This window comes from Podospora pseudoanserina, chromosome 1 (assembly GCF_035222485.1).
Source record: "Podospora pseudoanserina strain CBS 124.78 chromosome 1, whole genome shotgun sequence".
Taxonomy (NCBI): domain Eukaryota; kingdom Fungi; phylum Ascomycota; class Sordariomycetes; order Sordariales; family Podosporaceae; genus Podospora; species Podospora pseudoanserina.
In genome coordinates this window covers 7917226-7933894 of record NC_085920.1, presented here as the reverse complement: position 1 = coordinate 7933894, position 16669 = coordinate 7917226, and the positions used below count along the sequence as shown (strand labels likewise).

Sequence of the window (16669 nt, the reverse complement as noted above, 5' to 3'; positions counted from 1 at the left end):
CTTGTGTCTCGAGCCCGGCGGTGTTTTCTTTGGATTTGCAGAGGGGGTAAATGTGGGATTCTGAAGGCGGTAGTCGGGTCTCGAAGATAGATGGGGATTCAGTTGAGATAGAGCCAACCAGGTCGAAAAGAACAACGCTGAGAGAAACATGTATATACAAAGACAGGTTGGGATTGCCAATTGGGATTTGACCAGAGACTGCCCTGGTTTGTTGGGATGGACAGGTTCCAGCCTGATTTTGTCATGAGCGATGGTAAACTTCGAGTATGATAACGGGTTTCAACAAGAGAATTATGGCACATTACATCGGTGTTCACAAGAAGCTGGAGCCCCACAATGCGTTTTGGGGTGCGGTTTTCTAGTTTCATGTAACTGGATACACCGGGAGAATCCGGTCGATCGCGTGCTCACTCACCTAGGTACCCCGTTGGTCCAAGGTGAGATCACCTTTCCATCACCGAGAGTGTGGACCGGAGTTGCCTACGCTGCGTATTGGGTCCACTCTGGTCAAGTATTCACGGAGTCCGGTGGTTGTGGGAGAAGGGAGCAAGGATAACAAGCGGGGGGCTGCTCGTAAATCTGGTTCGAGTCCACAGTCGAGGTTGGGATGAAGTGATGATGATTGCTGCGGTTGCCATGGCCAAGGGAGTGGACTGACGGCGGGACTGGCAGGGGGCCGGACCGAACCGAACCGCTGTTGAAGAAAGCTTATCTGAGCTTTTGGGGGGGGGGGGTTTGAAGTTACGAAGCTCCTGGCTCTTCGCATGCAGAATCCTTTTCGCACGTTGACTCTCCTTCATCATCCATGGCTGGACCCTGACGTAAGAAACACGGGGCAACGATGGGACGGACGGTGCTCCTTTTTGCATCCATTGTAAGTTTGTTGTGTGACTGGCCGGTATCCTTCTTGGCCCATACGGACACTTCAAAGATCAATCACGGAATGCTGCTTTGGAGAAGAGACTACGTTGATGGGCAATTTGAAGACAGCGATCTCGAGAGCAGATGACATGATACACAGTAGAGATTAGTTCCGAGCTGTTCACCTCATTCGCTCTCTGCGAATTCAAGATTGCTTACATGAAGGGGACAGAACTACCGTTGAGAAGTTTTAGATCGTACACAAATGATGTAGGGGTGGAGTGAGTGGATGGTCACTTCGTATCGCCATCAAAGCCATGCCTCTACCTGCGTGGGCGTGGCTTAGGATGCAAGCCTCTCCCGGCTCTCCTCACGCCAACAGGCTTCCAGATCCCCATTCCGACAACACCACCGAAGCAGAATACGGAGTGGGCCTGCAAAGAACGATCAGGTCGCCATGATCTTAAATATCGCTGGTTGTGCTCCCCTTACTCCCACATCTTTTCCCCAGCAGCAGCCAGCCCAGTCAGCCCGGTAGCCCAGAAGTCGACCTTGAAAGCCTTCGCATTGCATTGCTAGCATTGCAACTTTCAAGCGTTGCTTCACTCTTTTCATCATTCTCCCTCTTACCTGCTCCCGTCAGCATCGTCCAACATGAAGGGCATGATTTCAGCCCTGCTGGCCGCGGGCATTTCGGCCACCTTGCCTTCGAGTGCTCTCGGCAGTGTTGTTGTCACCCGCGACGCTGATTTCCCTGATCCCATTGATGGCTTCATCGGTCCCATTCCCTATGGAAATGCCACCATCAATGCTCCGCTGGACAAGGACGGCAAGGACACCTACATAGGCTTCAAGTTCTTCCCTGAGGCCCACATCCCTCACTTGTGCGCTGCTCACTGTGTGAGCGTCACCAACTATCATCGCAAGCACCCCAAACCTGATGGCACCTACGACACTTGCAGATTCTTCCTTGCCTACACCCTGTTTGAGAACGGAGTCCCCCAGGGTCTGTTCTGCTCGATGTACACCCGCGATTGGGATCAGTCTTATGCCACCAACCGCGGCGAGACTCGTGGTCCCTCGCAGATGTCCATGCAGGATGGTTACGGTTATATCTTGGATGACAACTACTACCGCACTTGCCGGACCACTGCCACGACCGTCAAGACCACCGTTGTCGCTCCCCCCACCACCACGGCAAAGCCCAACACCACTCACAAGTCGGAGCCCATCTCGACTGATAAGTCGGAGCCCATCGCGACTGACAAGTCGGAGCCCATCTCGACTGACAAGTCGGAGCCTACCACTTACAAGCCCAACACCACTGATAAGTTGGAGCCCACCACGACTGATAAGTTGGAGCCCACCTCGACTGATAAGTCGGAGCCCATCTCGACTGATAAGTCGGAGCCTACCACTTACAAGCCCAACACCACTGATAAGTTGGAGCCCACCACGACTGATAAGTCGGAGCCCATCTCGACTGACAAGTCGGAGCCTACCTCGACTGATAAGTCGGAGCCTACCACTTACAAGCCCAACACCACTGATAAGTTGGAGCCCACCACGACTGATAAGTCGGAGCCCATCTCGACTGATAAGTCGGAGCCTACCACTTACAAGCCCAACACCACTGATAAGTTGGAGCCCATCTCGACTGATAAGTCGGAGCCCATCTCGACTGATAAGTCGGAGCCTACCACTTACAAGCCTAACACCACTCACAAGCCTAACACCACTCACAAGCCTAACACCACTCACAAGCCTAACACCACTCACAAGCCTAACACCACTCACAAGCCTAACACCACTCACAAGCCTAACACCACTCACAAGCCTAACACCACTCACAAGCCTAACACCACTTACAAGCCTCCTACCACTCACAAGCCGGGGCCTCCTACCACTCACAAGCCTAACACCACTCACAAGCCTAACACCACTTACAAGCCTAACACCACTCACAAGCCGGGGCCTCCTACCACTCACAAGCCTAACACCACTCACAAACCGGGGCCTCCTACCACTCACAAGCCTAACACCACTCACAAGCCGGAGTTTCCTACCACTCATAAGCCTAACACCACTTACAAGCATACCACCACTCACAAGTCGGAGCCTACCTCTACTCACAACTGGAAGCCTACCACTCACAAGCATACCACCACTCACAACTGGAAGCCTACCACCACTTACAAGCCTACCACTCACAAGCCTAACACCACTCACAAGTGGAAGCCTACCACTACGGGCAAGCCCACGATTACTCGGCTTACAATCAGTCTACATCCCACCCCCACTCACAAGACAAATATTACCAACCCCCGCCCGGTTATGACCACGCTCCGCACAACGACAACCAAGCTGCTAATGACCACGACTAAGCGCACCACCACCATCACTCGCAAGCCCACAGTCATGACATTCACCACCCGCCGCACCGTGGTTGGAACTGGTCGTGTGATTGCCACGCCCATTGCTGCCATCGCCCTTGATGACAGTGACTAAATGGTGCGCCTCCGGTGGTGTAGGATGTGTCATGATTGGACTCCACAATCATCTGTTATCAACATGGACTTGAGGCCTCTATCCTCATCTTTCAAGGGATAAGCGAGGGCACTGAATGGGGAGCATGACACGATGATGGCCTCTTGCCTGGGGGCAAGCATGTCTGGAATGACATGAGGACGGGGTCGCACACACACGCGCGCACGCCTTCATGAAACGGGGGCGAGTATTGTTATATCGTTTGAACAAAAGTTTGCCGGTGTATCTTTTATTACTTCTCTTTTGTGTTCTCTTCTTGCTCTCGTTTGGAACCACCCTTATTTCTCTTCCCTCTCTTCTGATTTGCCTGTTTTGTCAGTTCTCTTCCAGGGGCGTTGGTCGGCATAAGGGAGGGAACGGTCTTGGGCTCGCTTGGCTTTCGGAAGGGGAAAGGGGTTACGATCTATCCGACTTTTGGATGCAATGAGTTTTTCTTCTTCGGCTTTCCTCTTTTTTTAATTTCTGGCCGCTTCTGCGTGCAACCTCTCTCTCGCTGGATTGCGGACCCTCGAAGGAGTGTGCTGGTTTCATTTTGGCGCAAGGAAATACCAGGGATCACCCATATGAAATGCTATGAGGGACGAATTCTATTTCTGTACTTTATCTTTCCCTACTAAAGACTAGGTTGACACGTACAGAATTTTGATCTGGTATGGTCGAAGGCGACGCGCGTGGGTATTTTGTACATAGATCTTGCATGGCTTGGATGATCGAGTTAGATGATTATAGAACGTGAGTTTTCGTTTTCAAACATTGACCTGGCTGTTGCGACTGTTGACTTGATGCCAGTCCTTTTGGGAGTCATATTTGCAGAGAGCCTGATAGCCAGCCATGCCATGATAAAATGCCGCTTTTCGCCCCTGACGCCAAAACAGTCATGTCCTTCAATCGGTCACTACGAACTAGCGGCGTGAAGGCGTTCGGCTAGCTGGAGAACTTTTCTATAGTATCTCTCGGCCTGGGTGTCATTTTCGCCAAGGTGGTAGAGGTATTCATCACCCATGTCTTCGAGTAACTTCAGGAGTTTGATTTCGCGGTCTTGTCTGGTGGTAGTTGAGCGAAGGTACTGTTCGACAAAGCTTGCCAGGTCGTCGACAGAGTTATGGTCGTTGTCTTTTGGAGACTGGTCTGCTGGTTGAAGTTTCGGTTAACGTCCTGTAGATGAGCCATCCTTGAAATTCCGACTGTCAAAACCCCTCATTTCGAAAGGATGTCTCAGCTCATCCAGCCACAGGTCTCGATCTGGTGCCCAATGTTGAGGCAAAATTGGAGTTTGCAATTGGTTTGTCTAATTTGCTGATTGAACTACCCTGGTTTAAATTTGCTAGCGGCTACGACGGCGAATGTCGTAGGTGCCGTGATGCGATCTCAATATTTGGGATTCAGTAGTGACTGACCATGAACCCTAACCTTTACGATACTCGTTCGCGGAGCATTTGGTCCCTTTTTGACATGTCAAAACCTGCTTGGGGAAGTCGGGGCATTGGATCCGCTAGCGGTGCCCCGCTTCCATTTCTCGATGAGGAATCATTGGGCGAAAACCCTTCCTGAGACCCTGCGTGCGATCCGAAGGGTTCCACCGCTTGATGGCGACGTCATTCCCTTGCATTCTTTCTTCTCCCTGATTGTTGTTAGCCATGCGTGCCATACTCGCCAGGAGTGCCAGGTAACCTCGTAACAAATCGCAATGCTGTCCACAATTAAGAAAAGAGGCTAGATGACGATTACTGGCAACTTTCCTGCCTACCTCATACGCTTGGCAACGTATCCTGGCCCAGATCTGGGCTGACACGCTGCAGGCCCCAACTAGCAGTGGATGGACCCTGATGAAAGCTTAAGTGTTTTCTCCCAAACGCATACAAAACTGCCACTTTGATCTCATCGAACCCGCAGTGCCGGACTCAGCTCCTGATAAGTCAACTGGCTCCCTTGTGTATGCAGCCATCTTCAAACGCATATCGTCTGCTAGGACTTTGCACAACCTCGTCACCTCAACATGCCTCGCTTCAGAGACATTGCCCCCGCACCCCACAGGCAAGAATCGGCCGAGTCCCGGTCTTCTCAAGAAACTTCCTCCCTCGGGCCCCCAAGTGATTCTCCTGCACTTCCGCCTCGTCGTCTGCTGTCTCGCAAGGCTTGCGCCTATTGCAAAACGAAAAAGATCAAGTGCAACGGCGGAGAGCCGTGCTTTCAGTGCCAATCGCAGCAGCGACCCCAAGAATGTCGCTACCAACTTTCGCCAGAAGAGGCGTTGCGCCTGGAAAACGCGCGCCTCCGAGAACGGATTCAGGAATTGGAGTTGCTGTATAGGTCTCAGTGTGCAGAGAGCTCTGACAATATTCATCTCGACGATATTGCGGTAAGTGTCTTTGATCAGGGGCCTAACAGCGGTCAATCATCGTTGGGACAACAACTGGATAATGAAGCTTTCAGCCATTATTCCCAGCCGTGAGTTTTGATTGTTTTATTTTGTTCCTCGTCATGACTGGCTTGCCCCTTTGACAAACATCTAGTTTGCCACTCAAACTTGTTTACATGTCTTACCTCCTCTCCCCGGTGCCGTAAATTGATTCATGAACAATCTCAGATTCTCACCCCCACAGCCTTTGTCCACTAAAAGCTCACCTGCCGTCGGCAATTCTCCCTTGCCGCCATCTTTACTCTCGAGACAAACCTCTACAGACACTGAAAAGGAATACATGCTTCAACCACATGCCCACCACAGCCTGGCGAACGAATTGGCGACCAAGTGTACGTATATTCGATATTCTGGCATTGCGGGAATACAACTAACAAACACCCTTCAGACCCCTCGGTATACCCTGCTCTAATACATCCAGATGCTGAGCGCCTTGGGCTACAGGTGATATACGACCCCAGTCAGCTTCTCAGCCACATCGATGCCGTACAGATTACATGCTCGATTGAAAATAAGCGCCCTTATCCACAGTCTGACAACCGATTTCAGAGCGTTGACATCACCCGATGGACTGATGTCGCGATTAACGGAGATCTTGCCGCTAGCCTGCTCTCACAATACTTTGTCAATGACCAGCCTGCCTTTCAACTTTTTGATGCAGATCTCTTTCTCAACGACTTGGCCCACGGAGGGCATGTTTACTGCTCATCCCAGCTCGTCAATGCGTTGTTGGCGTGGACTTGCGTAAGTAGCTGAAGACCGGGAACGATTGTCACGTTGCTGACTCAAAGCATAGCAAGCTTACTGCAGCTTATACCCCGAGAAGGGTCTGCAAGAATTGGGTGTCCGATTTTTGGCACAAGCAGATCATTTATTCTGGCAGTCACTGAATCTCAACACCATCACCTCTGCCCCTACCGCCACTCTGCTTGGAGCTTGCGCCGTGGTGTCAGGCCACGCCGACCTCTCGGCGCGATACAAAGCCGCTTCTCTTGCAGCTAGTCGGTTCATGGGGCTATTCGGGACTGGTTACGCTTTTGTTGCAGGGGCAATTGCTCAACCGACAGGTGTAACTCTGAGCTCTGGCCAGTGGGCCAAAGCCACTTCACATACTGCGTGGGGTGTATTTTCGAATCAAACGTACGTCCTTCATTTGGGGTTGGCAGCCTGGCGAGACTCTCAAGCTGACGAACATAGATTCACTGACTTACATGCCCGCTCCTGTGCCTTTCAGGGGCATCCGGGGCTTCCTATAGCTGGTCGCGATACGTACAAGACGGACGACGGTAGCTTAGCGATACTCCCTCTCCCCAGCTATTCAGATGTCAGCTACGTATCCACGAATGAGCTGGCGGTAATAGTTCATGACATGGTGCGGTTGTACTACTATACTGGTGAGCCAGACGATGGTTCTCCGCTAGCAGCAATGCCGAATCGAAACCCAAGCCTTGAACAAGCTGAAAATATCTTTCGGCGACTGCTTGCATGGGCGGCAGGTCTGCCGCTTGCCTGCGTCAGAGGGGATCAGAACTCTCCAGAGACAATGTGCATGCAGTAAGTTCTGGTTGAAACCCCGTCGACCAATGTAGATGTGGAGATACTTACGGACGTTTGTGTAGTATGCACTTTCATGCAGCTGTCATTGCATTATTTCAGCCATTTATATTTGGGCCATTGCAGCGGCTGAAGTTCCAGTCATTCGACACTCAAGGATCCGCCCTCTGTGCGTTCAACTCCTCGGTTGACCAACTCAAGAGGCTGGTAATCAATCACCAGAGTACATTTGATCTCCAGGGACATCTGTTGGGCCCACTGGGCGGGACGATGTCTCTTGCAAGCAGTCTTTGCCAGACTGGACCCTCGGTGGAACGAAAGGACGATTCTGTACGACGACACTACTTTGCGGTCTGCATCAAGGGCCTTCTTCGCATCTTGAGCCGGTTTGAAGTTATCAAAGTCTTCATACAGGGACTACTGGCCCTGGCGCTTTCCACCCAAACGATCACGAGACAATACGCAGAGTCGGTGATGGGCGAGGTGACGCGACCGGAAAATTCGTCACTCTCGGCCATGGCGGCAGAGCACCTCACTTCGAACGTGGTGGTAGACTACGAGCTTGCGCTGACGGACCGATCGGCGGCTACTTGTGACCAGGTCGCGGCGACGCTTGGGGATCTCAGCAGATCAAAAAGAATCGAGCCCACAGTCGACGCTGATCATGTTATGGACGGCGATAAGATGGAGATGGTGTAAGGTTTCATAGCATTTGGTCGAATTAGCGTCATTGTTTGGGGGTTTCGAAACTTTTTCCTCCAATCTCAGATTGTTCCGTACGCTTCGCTCTCGTGAAACTGCTACAAAGAGCTGATGTAGGTGGAGCTTTGCCTGCCATATTGCCAAGGACAATGTCATGCCGCTGACCACTTACTCGGCTGCTGAGAACCCGTAATACCTTGTTTGGATCATTCTCCCGACAGAGGTGCCGTTGGGAACGACAACTGGATCTGGGGGAAACCCCAGATTCTTTATTTCCCCTTTTAGCCGCACCAACCGTAGCATGTTACGACACTAGCCCGGGGGATTTCTTGTTAGCGACGGTAACGTGGAGGGTCCCGTTCGGTCGGTTGTGGCTTTGATGAGTTTTTCTACCTTGCGCTATGGCGAGGAGAGCGTGCTGCGCAAGTGCACAAGGTCTCCTCTCGCTGGTGGAATCCAGGCCGTTATCCAGGAAACCCGAAGCTAGCCTATCGGGAAAGAAATGCAACATTGCAAAGTCGACGAAAGATGACACGATGGGCATGTTGTGGGACCCCCGGGGAGATGGAAACCGGCTGCTTTAAAAGAGACCACGACCCCCCTCTGTCCGTGTTGTGGAGGGAAGGATACGAGATCGGGAGCCAAGTCACCACCGTCACAGACCCTCATCATGAAGTTCTCACCGGCCACCCTCCTCCCGCTCCTCATGGCGGCGGGAAGCAACGCCGCCCCTTCGCAGAACTCCCCTCGCCAAACCAAGCCACCCACCGTCTACCTGGCCGGTGACAGCACCATGGCCCGCACAAACAGCCCGCACAACGGCTGGGGCGAGTACCTCTCCAGGTACCTCACCATCTCGGTCGTCAACAAGGCCATCTCCGGCCGCTCCGCCCGCAGCTTCACCAACGAAGGCCGCTTCGCCGAGGTCGAGCGCCTCGTTGTCCCCAACGACATCGTCATCATCAGCTTCGGGCACAACGACGGCAGCTCCCCCAACTCGGCCAACGACAACGGCCGCAGCGCCTGCCCCGGCACAGGAAACGAGGTCTGCAAGTCAGGCAAGACAGGCGAGACGGTCTACACGTATAACCACTACCTCCAGACGGCCGGTAGGGCTCTCATCGCCAAGGGGGCCAAGGTCGTCTTCAGCGCCCAGACGCCCAAGAACCTGTGGCAGAACGGGCAGTGGAGCGGGAACTACGAGCCGCCTAGGTTCGTGCCGTACGCTGCTGCCGCGGCGAGGAACGTGGGCAGCGGGGCGAGCTTTGTGGATCACTACCAGGCTGTGACCAAGACGTATCAGCGGTTGGGGAGCCAGAAGGTGAATAGCTTTTACCCTGTGGATTACACCCACACCAGCCCCGAGGGGGCGGATGTGATTGCCCAGGCGTTTGCCCAGGCGGTGTCGAGGGATTTCAACGGGACGACGGCGGTGAAGCCTTACTTGAGGAACCCGGTGCCGAACGTGTTCAATTAAGGGGGTCAGGATTTGTACATACGGAGTGCGGTAGATGAAATAAAGATGAAGGTTTCGGATGAAAGGCTGCCACGATAAGTGAGCCCGGGAGCCGTCGGCTGCATCGGGATATGTATGACCCGGGCGGGCGTTGTCGTGGCAAGGGGCGTGTGTGACGCCGGCTGGTGTTGTTTGCGAGTCGCTGGTAGCGATATCGGCCATCTTTTTTTTTTTTTTCCAGTCTCCGATTCAATTTTCAGGTCTAGGAATTCACCAATTCAGTTCACCTGCAAAGGCTGTCCAGCGCACAATGGCAAAAGTTCTCATCACCGGAATCAACGGCTACATCGCCGCGCACACCGCCGCCCGCTTCCTCCAGGCCGGCTTCAGCGTCAGGGGCACGGTCCGAAACAAAACCTCTCCTAATGTCGAGTCCTTGCTTCGCGCATTGTCCACACCCCAGAAAGCAGGCGGCGGCAAGGTCGAGATAGTCGAGGTTCCTGACATTACCATCAAAGGGGCGTTTGACAATGCGGTCCAAGGCAGGTCCCTCCTTCCCGTGCTCCTGTCTTTACTGATGACCTGATCATGACATCAAAAAGGTGTCCAAGCCATAGCCCACCTCGCCTCTCCGGTTTCGATGGCCGACGGCGACCCAGCCCCCATGATGAAGGCCGCCGTTGACGGGACCACTTCCCTACTCGCCTCCGCCGTTGAGGCCCCCACCAAGATCAAATCAGTGGCGTTCATGTCCTCCATCAGCGCAGTGTACTCACCACCCCCTTACCGCTCTCCGGATCACGTTTTTGCCTCGGCAGATTGGAACCAAGAAGCCGAGGCCAAGGTGGCAGAGCTGGGGGACAACACACCCGGTTACATCACCTACCAAGCCAGCAAAACCGCTGCAGAAAAGGCACTCTGGAAGATCGTCGATGACAAGAATGATCCAAGATGGAAGGCGGTGAATGTCACGACTTTTTGTCCCAGTCCTGTGTTGGGGCCGCCGTTGTTTATGCCGAGCCCGTTGTCTGGGCTGAGCATGCGGGTGAAGGACATTTGGGATGTGATGCATGGAGGCGAGGTCCCCGAGGCGAGCGTCATTAGGGGGACTTTTGTTGATGTTAGGGATGTGGCGGAGGTGGTGGTGAGGACTGTGGCGAATGACTTGGCTGTGGGTGATGGGGAGGAGAAGAGGAGGGAGAGGCTTTTGCTTGTGGCGCAGGATAATGTTAGTCCTGGTCAGATGGCGCAGGTTTTGAGGGAGGAGTTCGGGGATAATCTGAGAGGTGTTATCAGGGAGGCGTCTGCAGGGAAGGTTGAGGAGGTCAAGAAAACGAGGGCGGCAATGAAGAAGTTTAATTCCGAGCCAGCAAGGAAAGCGTTGGGGAGAGACTGGGTGATGTTTCGGGATAGCGTGGTGGATAGTGCGCGATTCTTTGCGAGTTTTGAGGAATCAGAGGCGATAATTTGAAAAAGTCGATAGTAAGAATAACACAGCCTTACAAGCGTTGGTTTGGTGAATGATTGAAGCAGCCGGTGGTATGGCAGGACGGACTAGACGAGAAGAAGCATTCTCTAACTCTACTTTGGCACCGAGCTGATCAAGTCCAAAGACCTCGCACTATGTTGGCTCAAAAGGCGGTGTTGGTTAAACAGCATAGCGCAATAATCAAATATCAAAGTCTAGGTACACCAGACACATTGCCCGGATTCTTAGCTGAGAACAAAAATGCTCCAGTAGGAGGCAAGGGCGTGGCTCACATTGATTGATTATGATAACATCCAGGGATGTTGGACCCAGTTTGAAAAAAGTGAACATCGCAGCTGCCAAAAGGATGGAAATGAAAGTTGTGCGAGGAAGATGCAAACCCTAAATTGAATATCTTGACCGAAAGAGCAAGAGCTCACCTCGTGCATGGCTCTTGTGGAACGAGCAGCCCCAGACCCAACAGATAATCCCCAAGCCTGATCCCAAGATATCGCGATCAACAAAATCTAAAGTTTCCCAGCCGCAAAACGATCTTCAACGCGCAGGGCCAGTTCTGCTACATCTACGAGGAGACCCAGAACCACACCCCAAGCCAAAATCCGCACCCCAGAAGACCCCCAGTCTGTTCAACTGATTGTGTACAGCAGCAATAGCCTGTTGCACGTTTCCAGGACCACGATGGTTTCTGCGGGCCCTGGATTACCATCACCGCCCTGCTCTCTCGACAAGACATGATGTTTGGAGGCTCAAGAAGTGGTTGTTCGTGCCTGGGAGACAAGCATGGTCAATTGCGGATGATGATTGATAGCCTTGGAAGTCTCGACATGGGGAGATAAAACATCTATCCAGCCTGCCACCGCAAAGGGGTGGTGCCCGCCGCAGCGCCCGGACCTCCGCGCCGGTCCGACGGCACCCTTGGGCAGAATTTCGGATGAGATATCGATCTTCACATGGATTGCGGATGTATGCAGATCCCGTCTTACGCCCTGTGGTACCCGTGTCAGGGGTCGAGTGGGGTTATGATGTAGGATTCGGAGTAACTACATGATGGCTCTCCCCCTCTATCTTGCTTTGCTGAAGAATGTCTCCTTCTCGTGCAAGACACAGAGATACCGACATCCACGATCTGGAAGCACCTTCCATAGACCCTATTCAGACTGTGCACCATGCCACCATTACAGTTCGGCAAAAGCTTCCTGTCATCAGCCGTCTTTCTAGGCGTCGCTATCAGCACTCCAGACTTGTTTCATGCCGAAAGGCAAAGTTTTGCGGCCCAGGCACAAAGGATCGATCAAAGGGCCTTTAATGTTCTCCCGACTGTTCCTCCGCCGTCAGAATATGGAGGTTTCATTGCTTGGATTGTGTGTGATCTTTTCATCCCTTTCATCATGCCAGCCAAGATGTCAAGTTAACCATCGGTATCTTGTCCAACACAGCCATTCGCACCACCAAATGCGACAATAGAGTCTCTAGTTGCCCAGCCCTTTCACATCTACAGCAAGGAGTTCGAGGATATTATTGGGCCCAACCCAACCTTGACGCTGCTGAACCACACCGATGGCGACCCCTTGTTTCACGAGGCTCCAGTGTGGTAAGTCAACCGACAGCGTGTTTGAGCTCATGGCAACGACTACTCGGCTAACATATGATGCAGGAATCCATCCACAGATGAAATGTTCTTTTGTCAAAATGCAGGTGCGCCAGCTGCCGGAACAGGGATGCAAAAATCAGCCATCATTCAGAAGATCAAATTGTCTGCCATCACACGGGCTATCACCAGCCAGAGAAATGCCAGCGGATCTGTTCAGATTGAGGATGTGACCGCGGCTGACGGGGCCAAGGTTATGAACCCCAACGGTAGGGTTGTATTTTGCACGTGCTTGACGAACGCATCAGACTGAATACCAAAATAGGGGGCACAAACTACAAGAACAAGTTGCTCTTTGTCGGACAAGGAAAGGGGGAGAACATTCCTCCTGCCATTTACCTTATGGATCCAGAGCCTCCTTATGATACAAAAGGTCGGTCAGGTAGTCTCCGCGCGTCGAGTGCTTATCACGTGCTAACGGCAGGAGGATATCTAGTCATGCTGAACAACTACTTTGGTCGGCAATTCAACTCCATCAACGACGCCTCAGTCAACCCCCGAAATGGTGACATCTATTTCACCGACCCTACCTACGGATTCGTTCAAGATTTTCGGCCTGCACCCGGCTTTCCAAAGCAGGTGTGGCGTTTCAATGAGGCTACTGGAGCTGTCACTGTGGTGGCGGATGGATTCAGCATGCCAAACGGCATTCAATTCTCACCATCGGGGTCACATCTTTATGTGACCGACAGCGGGGTAGCGCAGGCTTTCAGAGGGATGGAGTATAACAATCCCTCCACGATGTTAGTTGATCTTTGTTGTTTCGTTCACAGCCCGCTGACACAATTAGTTACCGATTTGATGTCTCCAGGGATGGGACCTTGTCCAACAGACAAACCTTTGCGTTTATCACACCTGGTATACCAGATGGGATCAATGTGGATACAAAGGGCAACGTCTACGTGGGCTGTGCAGATGGCGTGCAAGTTTATAGTCCATCAGGGAAGTTGATTGGAAAGATATTCCTGGGCAAGGGAGTGGCCAACTTTCAGTTCGCGGGGAAGGGAAGGATGGTGCTGTTGGCGGAGACGGAGTTGTACTTTGTGGGCGGGTTGAAAGCTGAGGGTGCTTTTCCGGGGAGGTTGTATTAGTCGGTGTCCAATGTGGACGAGACGTGCTGCGGGAGAGCACAGCGGTAGTGAGGCTGGGGTGTTGCCTGATGGGGTGTTATTATTCGATAGTAACTCTTCTGCTTTGACCGTATTTCAATGAATACTCTCCTGTTATTGCACCATGGGCAGCTGTAGTGAGATCAACCCCCTTTTTCTCTTTTTTTCGCAAACCCTGGGGGTTCAGGGTGGTACCGTATGATATCCGTCATTCACAATCACAACAAAAACCCGATTGTGTTTGCCGGCACGAGCTCATAATAGTGTTGCACTCTAAATCCTTCTCATCCTCTTTCGGTCAACGGATGGAGAGTGTTCCCCGCATCCTACAGTTTTGATAGCCGCCATATTAACTCCCATCCTTTGTCGGAGTTGGCTATGGCATGCCGTCTCTACTGTTGGTCTGCTTTCTTGATTCCAATGAGCGATCTCGATGCAGAACGTTGGAGTATTTAGAGGGCGGAAGGCGTGGAGAAGATTGGAACGTTTCTGACCACCTTGAATAGGGCACTTTTGGATTGAAAATAACCTGAAGCTCAAACAGCATGAAGCCACAACTTCTGGGACTTTTGGCTTGGTTCTTCATGTCTGAGGTGCTGGCTCACAGTAAGCTCAACCCTCCGCAGCCTAACACGAACGAGTTGTCCTGACAGTCCAGACACGATGGGCATCCTCCTCGTCAACCAAACCGCCACCCCGGAATGGCTCTACGTCCGCGACGTCATGGGTCCCAACTACGAAGACGAGATTTTTCCCTGGGGCCAATACCACAAGACCATACCCCAGATGGACGTCCACCATCCGGACATCACCTGCGGCAGGAAGGCCTTTGCTGCTGCGGCCAACACCTCCACAGCTGATGTCATTGCGGGAAGTGAAGTCGGGTTCCGAGTCAGCTGGGATGCCTACGGGCCTGGCGGGGAGTTTTACCACAGAGGGCCCGCACAGATTTACCTATCGAGGGCACCCGGGGACGATGTTGAGAACTATCGTGGGGATGGGGATTGGTTCAAGATTGCGGTTGCGGGGCCGAAGGACAATAATTCTTGGTTGTTGTCGGGGGAGGGCGATGTGAGTTACCATGGATGATCATTCAGACCCCCATCTCTTCGTGGTGTGGATGGGACTGACAGAGGGAAACAGTTCAACTTTAGCATTCCGCTGACGACACCACCGGGGAAGTATCTCATGCGGATCGAACAGTTCTGGCCGACGGACTCGTACAACTACAGCCAGTGGTTTGTCAACTGTGCTCATGTCAATATTATGGGCGAGGGCGGCGGGAGTCCAGCCGGCTTTGCAAGGTTTCCGGGGACGTATGAGATTGATGATCCAGGTGAGTTACCTCGTTGAAGACTCCGGTTCGGAGAGAGATGCTTGCATCTTGCTAACAAGACGAAAGGGATTCGGCTTCCTGGGAACCAGATGGTCCTTGGATCCGTCAAAGTGGAGGATATGAGGCTACTTGAGTACAAGCCTCCCGGGCCTGCTGTGTGGGCTGGCTGAGTGAAAACATGGTGTGGGATGGCAGGCAGAAACTTTTGAAGAGTTGATATTCCACGGCAAGCGTTGTGGACAAAACATACAAGCCGACGAAAAATGAGTAGAGCTTTGCGTCAGCCGAAAAACGAGGAGCAATGATGAACTGTTGATACATGTGTCCAATTCGGATCAGCCTGCATCAGTTTTGCTTGTCAATGCCGCAATACACCTCAGCCACTGTCTCCACGGGAATCAAGTGGTGTGTTTCGGAGTTGAACCTCGAAGCTGCTACATCGCGCATTCCCTACCTGAGGTGATGGGAGTACGTACTCGAGGGTCACTGGATCCCCATCTTCAACTGGCGCTTGCAGGTGCCATGTGGCGGTGAATTGTTCACCCAACTGATAGGGCCGACAGACTTTTCGAGTAGTGTGATACCTAGCAAGCTCGGCCACGGCGCAGACTACGTTCCTTCAAGTTTTGACTGACGTTTTTACACTTGAATAGATGTTGGCTCTTTACGATATTCGTGTGTTTCAGAGACTTCGAAGTTCTTCTGGCAGGGGATTTATTGCGGAAAAGAGAACGCTACTCACCCGTTCGACATCGTGACAGGGCCAATGTCCCCTAGGCGGCAGTGGAAGACATGGTTTCGAGAACTTTGCGGGTCGTGGCTGAGGTTCTGTTTTGTGTTGTCGCCGCAACGTCAAATGAAGAAGCTCGGGGTGCCCTTTTGGAAGCAAGGCCCCAGACGGGATATCCTTCTCAAGCATGGCTGGATTACACTGAGGTTGGAAAAGGCACCGGAGTTTTGTAGCGGCTGGGGAAGACTGGGAGAGTGGATGAATGAGATACATGAAGTATATATGGATTCTGTGTCAGGGCGGATGCCGCGGCGAAAGCTTGTCTTGAGTTGGAGAAGAAGAGAGCGTTGGTGCCTGACCAGACTTTTACATGCTAGGGATGAAGAGATGTTGAGTCTGGCGAGAAAGAAGCCAATGCTTATCGGGTCGATGAGCTGCGGAAGGACGCGGACAGGTTCACGTGGCTCACTTGGCTGGCAACGCACCACGTTGGAGATCGGAGCCTCTGCCTCCCCTTAAACTCTTGGGGAGTTTTGCGCCGGAAAAGGTGACGTACAGGACATAATCAGATTTTAGCACGAATTATCAGTGTTTATTTGCTCAAAAAAATGTGACCGTGATATCGAGGTTTTGGAGCTGAGGGAGCTGTTGGCGAAAGACAAGGGTCAGGTACCACCTTTTGACCCACACCTTGTTTGGACCCACCGCGGGCCGCTGACAGCAAGCAGCATTTTCTCCACAATTCCGCCTTTGTTTCCCAGGAACATCAACGAGAAAAGCAACGGCACTTCTCGGCAGTCGCGACGTGCCACTTCTTT

The 16669-nt window shown here is 52.5% G+C and overlaps 6 protein-coding genes across 6 annotated transcripts; all 6 read left to right on the top strand.

Annotated features, from left to right (window-relative positions):
- Positions 1-1515: 1515 nt before the first annotated feature.
- Positions 1516-3369, top strand: QC764_0025990 (uncharacterized protein; the record flags this gene model as incomplete). The annotated part of the gene is made up of 1 exon (XM_062940124.1): positions 1516-3369. One exon carries the CDS (start codon positions 1516-1518, stop codon positions 3367-3369), a length of 1854 nt encoding a protein of 617 aa, XP_062806575.1.
- A 1660-nt stretch (positions 3370-5029) lies between these two features.
- On the top strand, positions 5030-8080 carry QC764_122180 (uncharacterized protein; the record flags this gene model as incomplete). Its single annotated transcript, XM_062943452.1, has 6 exons — positions 5030-5856; positions 5996-6159; positions 6216-6571; positions 6624-6967; positions 7025-7381; positions 7447-8080. Exons 1-6 carry the CDS (start codon positions 5405-5407, stop codon positions 8078-8080), a joined length of 2307 nt encoding a protein of 768 aa, XP_062806574.1. The 5' UTR covers positions 5030-5404.
- A 673-nt stretch (positions 8081-8753) lies between these two features.
- Positions 8754-9560, top strand: QC764_0025970 (uncharacterized protein; the record flags this gene model as incomplete). Its single annotated transcript, XM_062940123.1, has 1 exon — positions 8754-9560. One exon carries the CDS (start codon positions 8754-8756, stop codon positions 9558-9560), a length of 807 nt encoding a protein of 268 aa, XP_062806573.1.
- A 289-nt stretch (positions 9561-9849) lies between these two features.
- QC764_0025960 (uncharacterized protein) lies at positions 9850-10156 on the top strand (the record flags this gene model as incomplete). The annotated part of the gene is made up of 2 exons (XM_062940122.1): positions 9850-10074; positions 10151-10156. The coding sequence occupies 2 exons, from the start codon at positions 9850-9852 to the stop codon at positions 10154-10156; spliced, it is 231 nt and encodes a 76-aa protein (XP_062806572.1).
- A 1235-nt stretch (positions 10157-11391) lies between these two features.
- QC764_122160 (uncharacterized protein) lies at positions 11392-13840 on the top strand. The gene is made up of 5 exons (XM_062943451.1): positions 11392-12389; positions 12465-12619; positions 12683-12885; positions 12942-13419; positions 13467-13840. Exons 1-5 carry the CDS (start codon positions 12195-12197, stop codon positions 13765-13767), a joined length of 1332 nt encoding a protein of 443 aa, XP_062806571.1. The 5' UTR covers positions 11392-12194; the 3' UTR covers positions 13768-13840.
- Positions 13841-14126: 286 nt separating this feature from the next.
- Positions 14127-15536, top strand: QC764_122150 (uncharacterized protein). Its single transcript, XM_062943450.1, has 4 exons — positions 14127-14391; positions 14444-14856; positions 14929-15121; positions 15188-15536. The coding sequence occupies exons 1-4, from the start codon at positions 14331-14333 to the stop codon at positions 15289-15291; spliced, it is 771 nt and encodes a 256-aa protein (XP_062806570.1). The 5' UTR covers positions 14127-14330; the 3' UTR covers positions 15292-15536.
- Positions 15537-16669: the final 1133 nt, after the last annotated feature.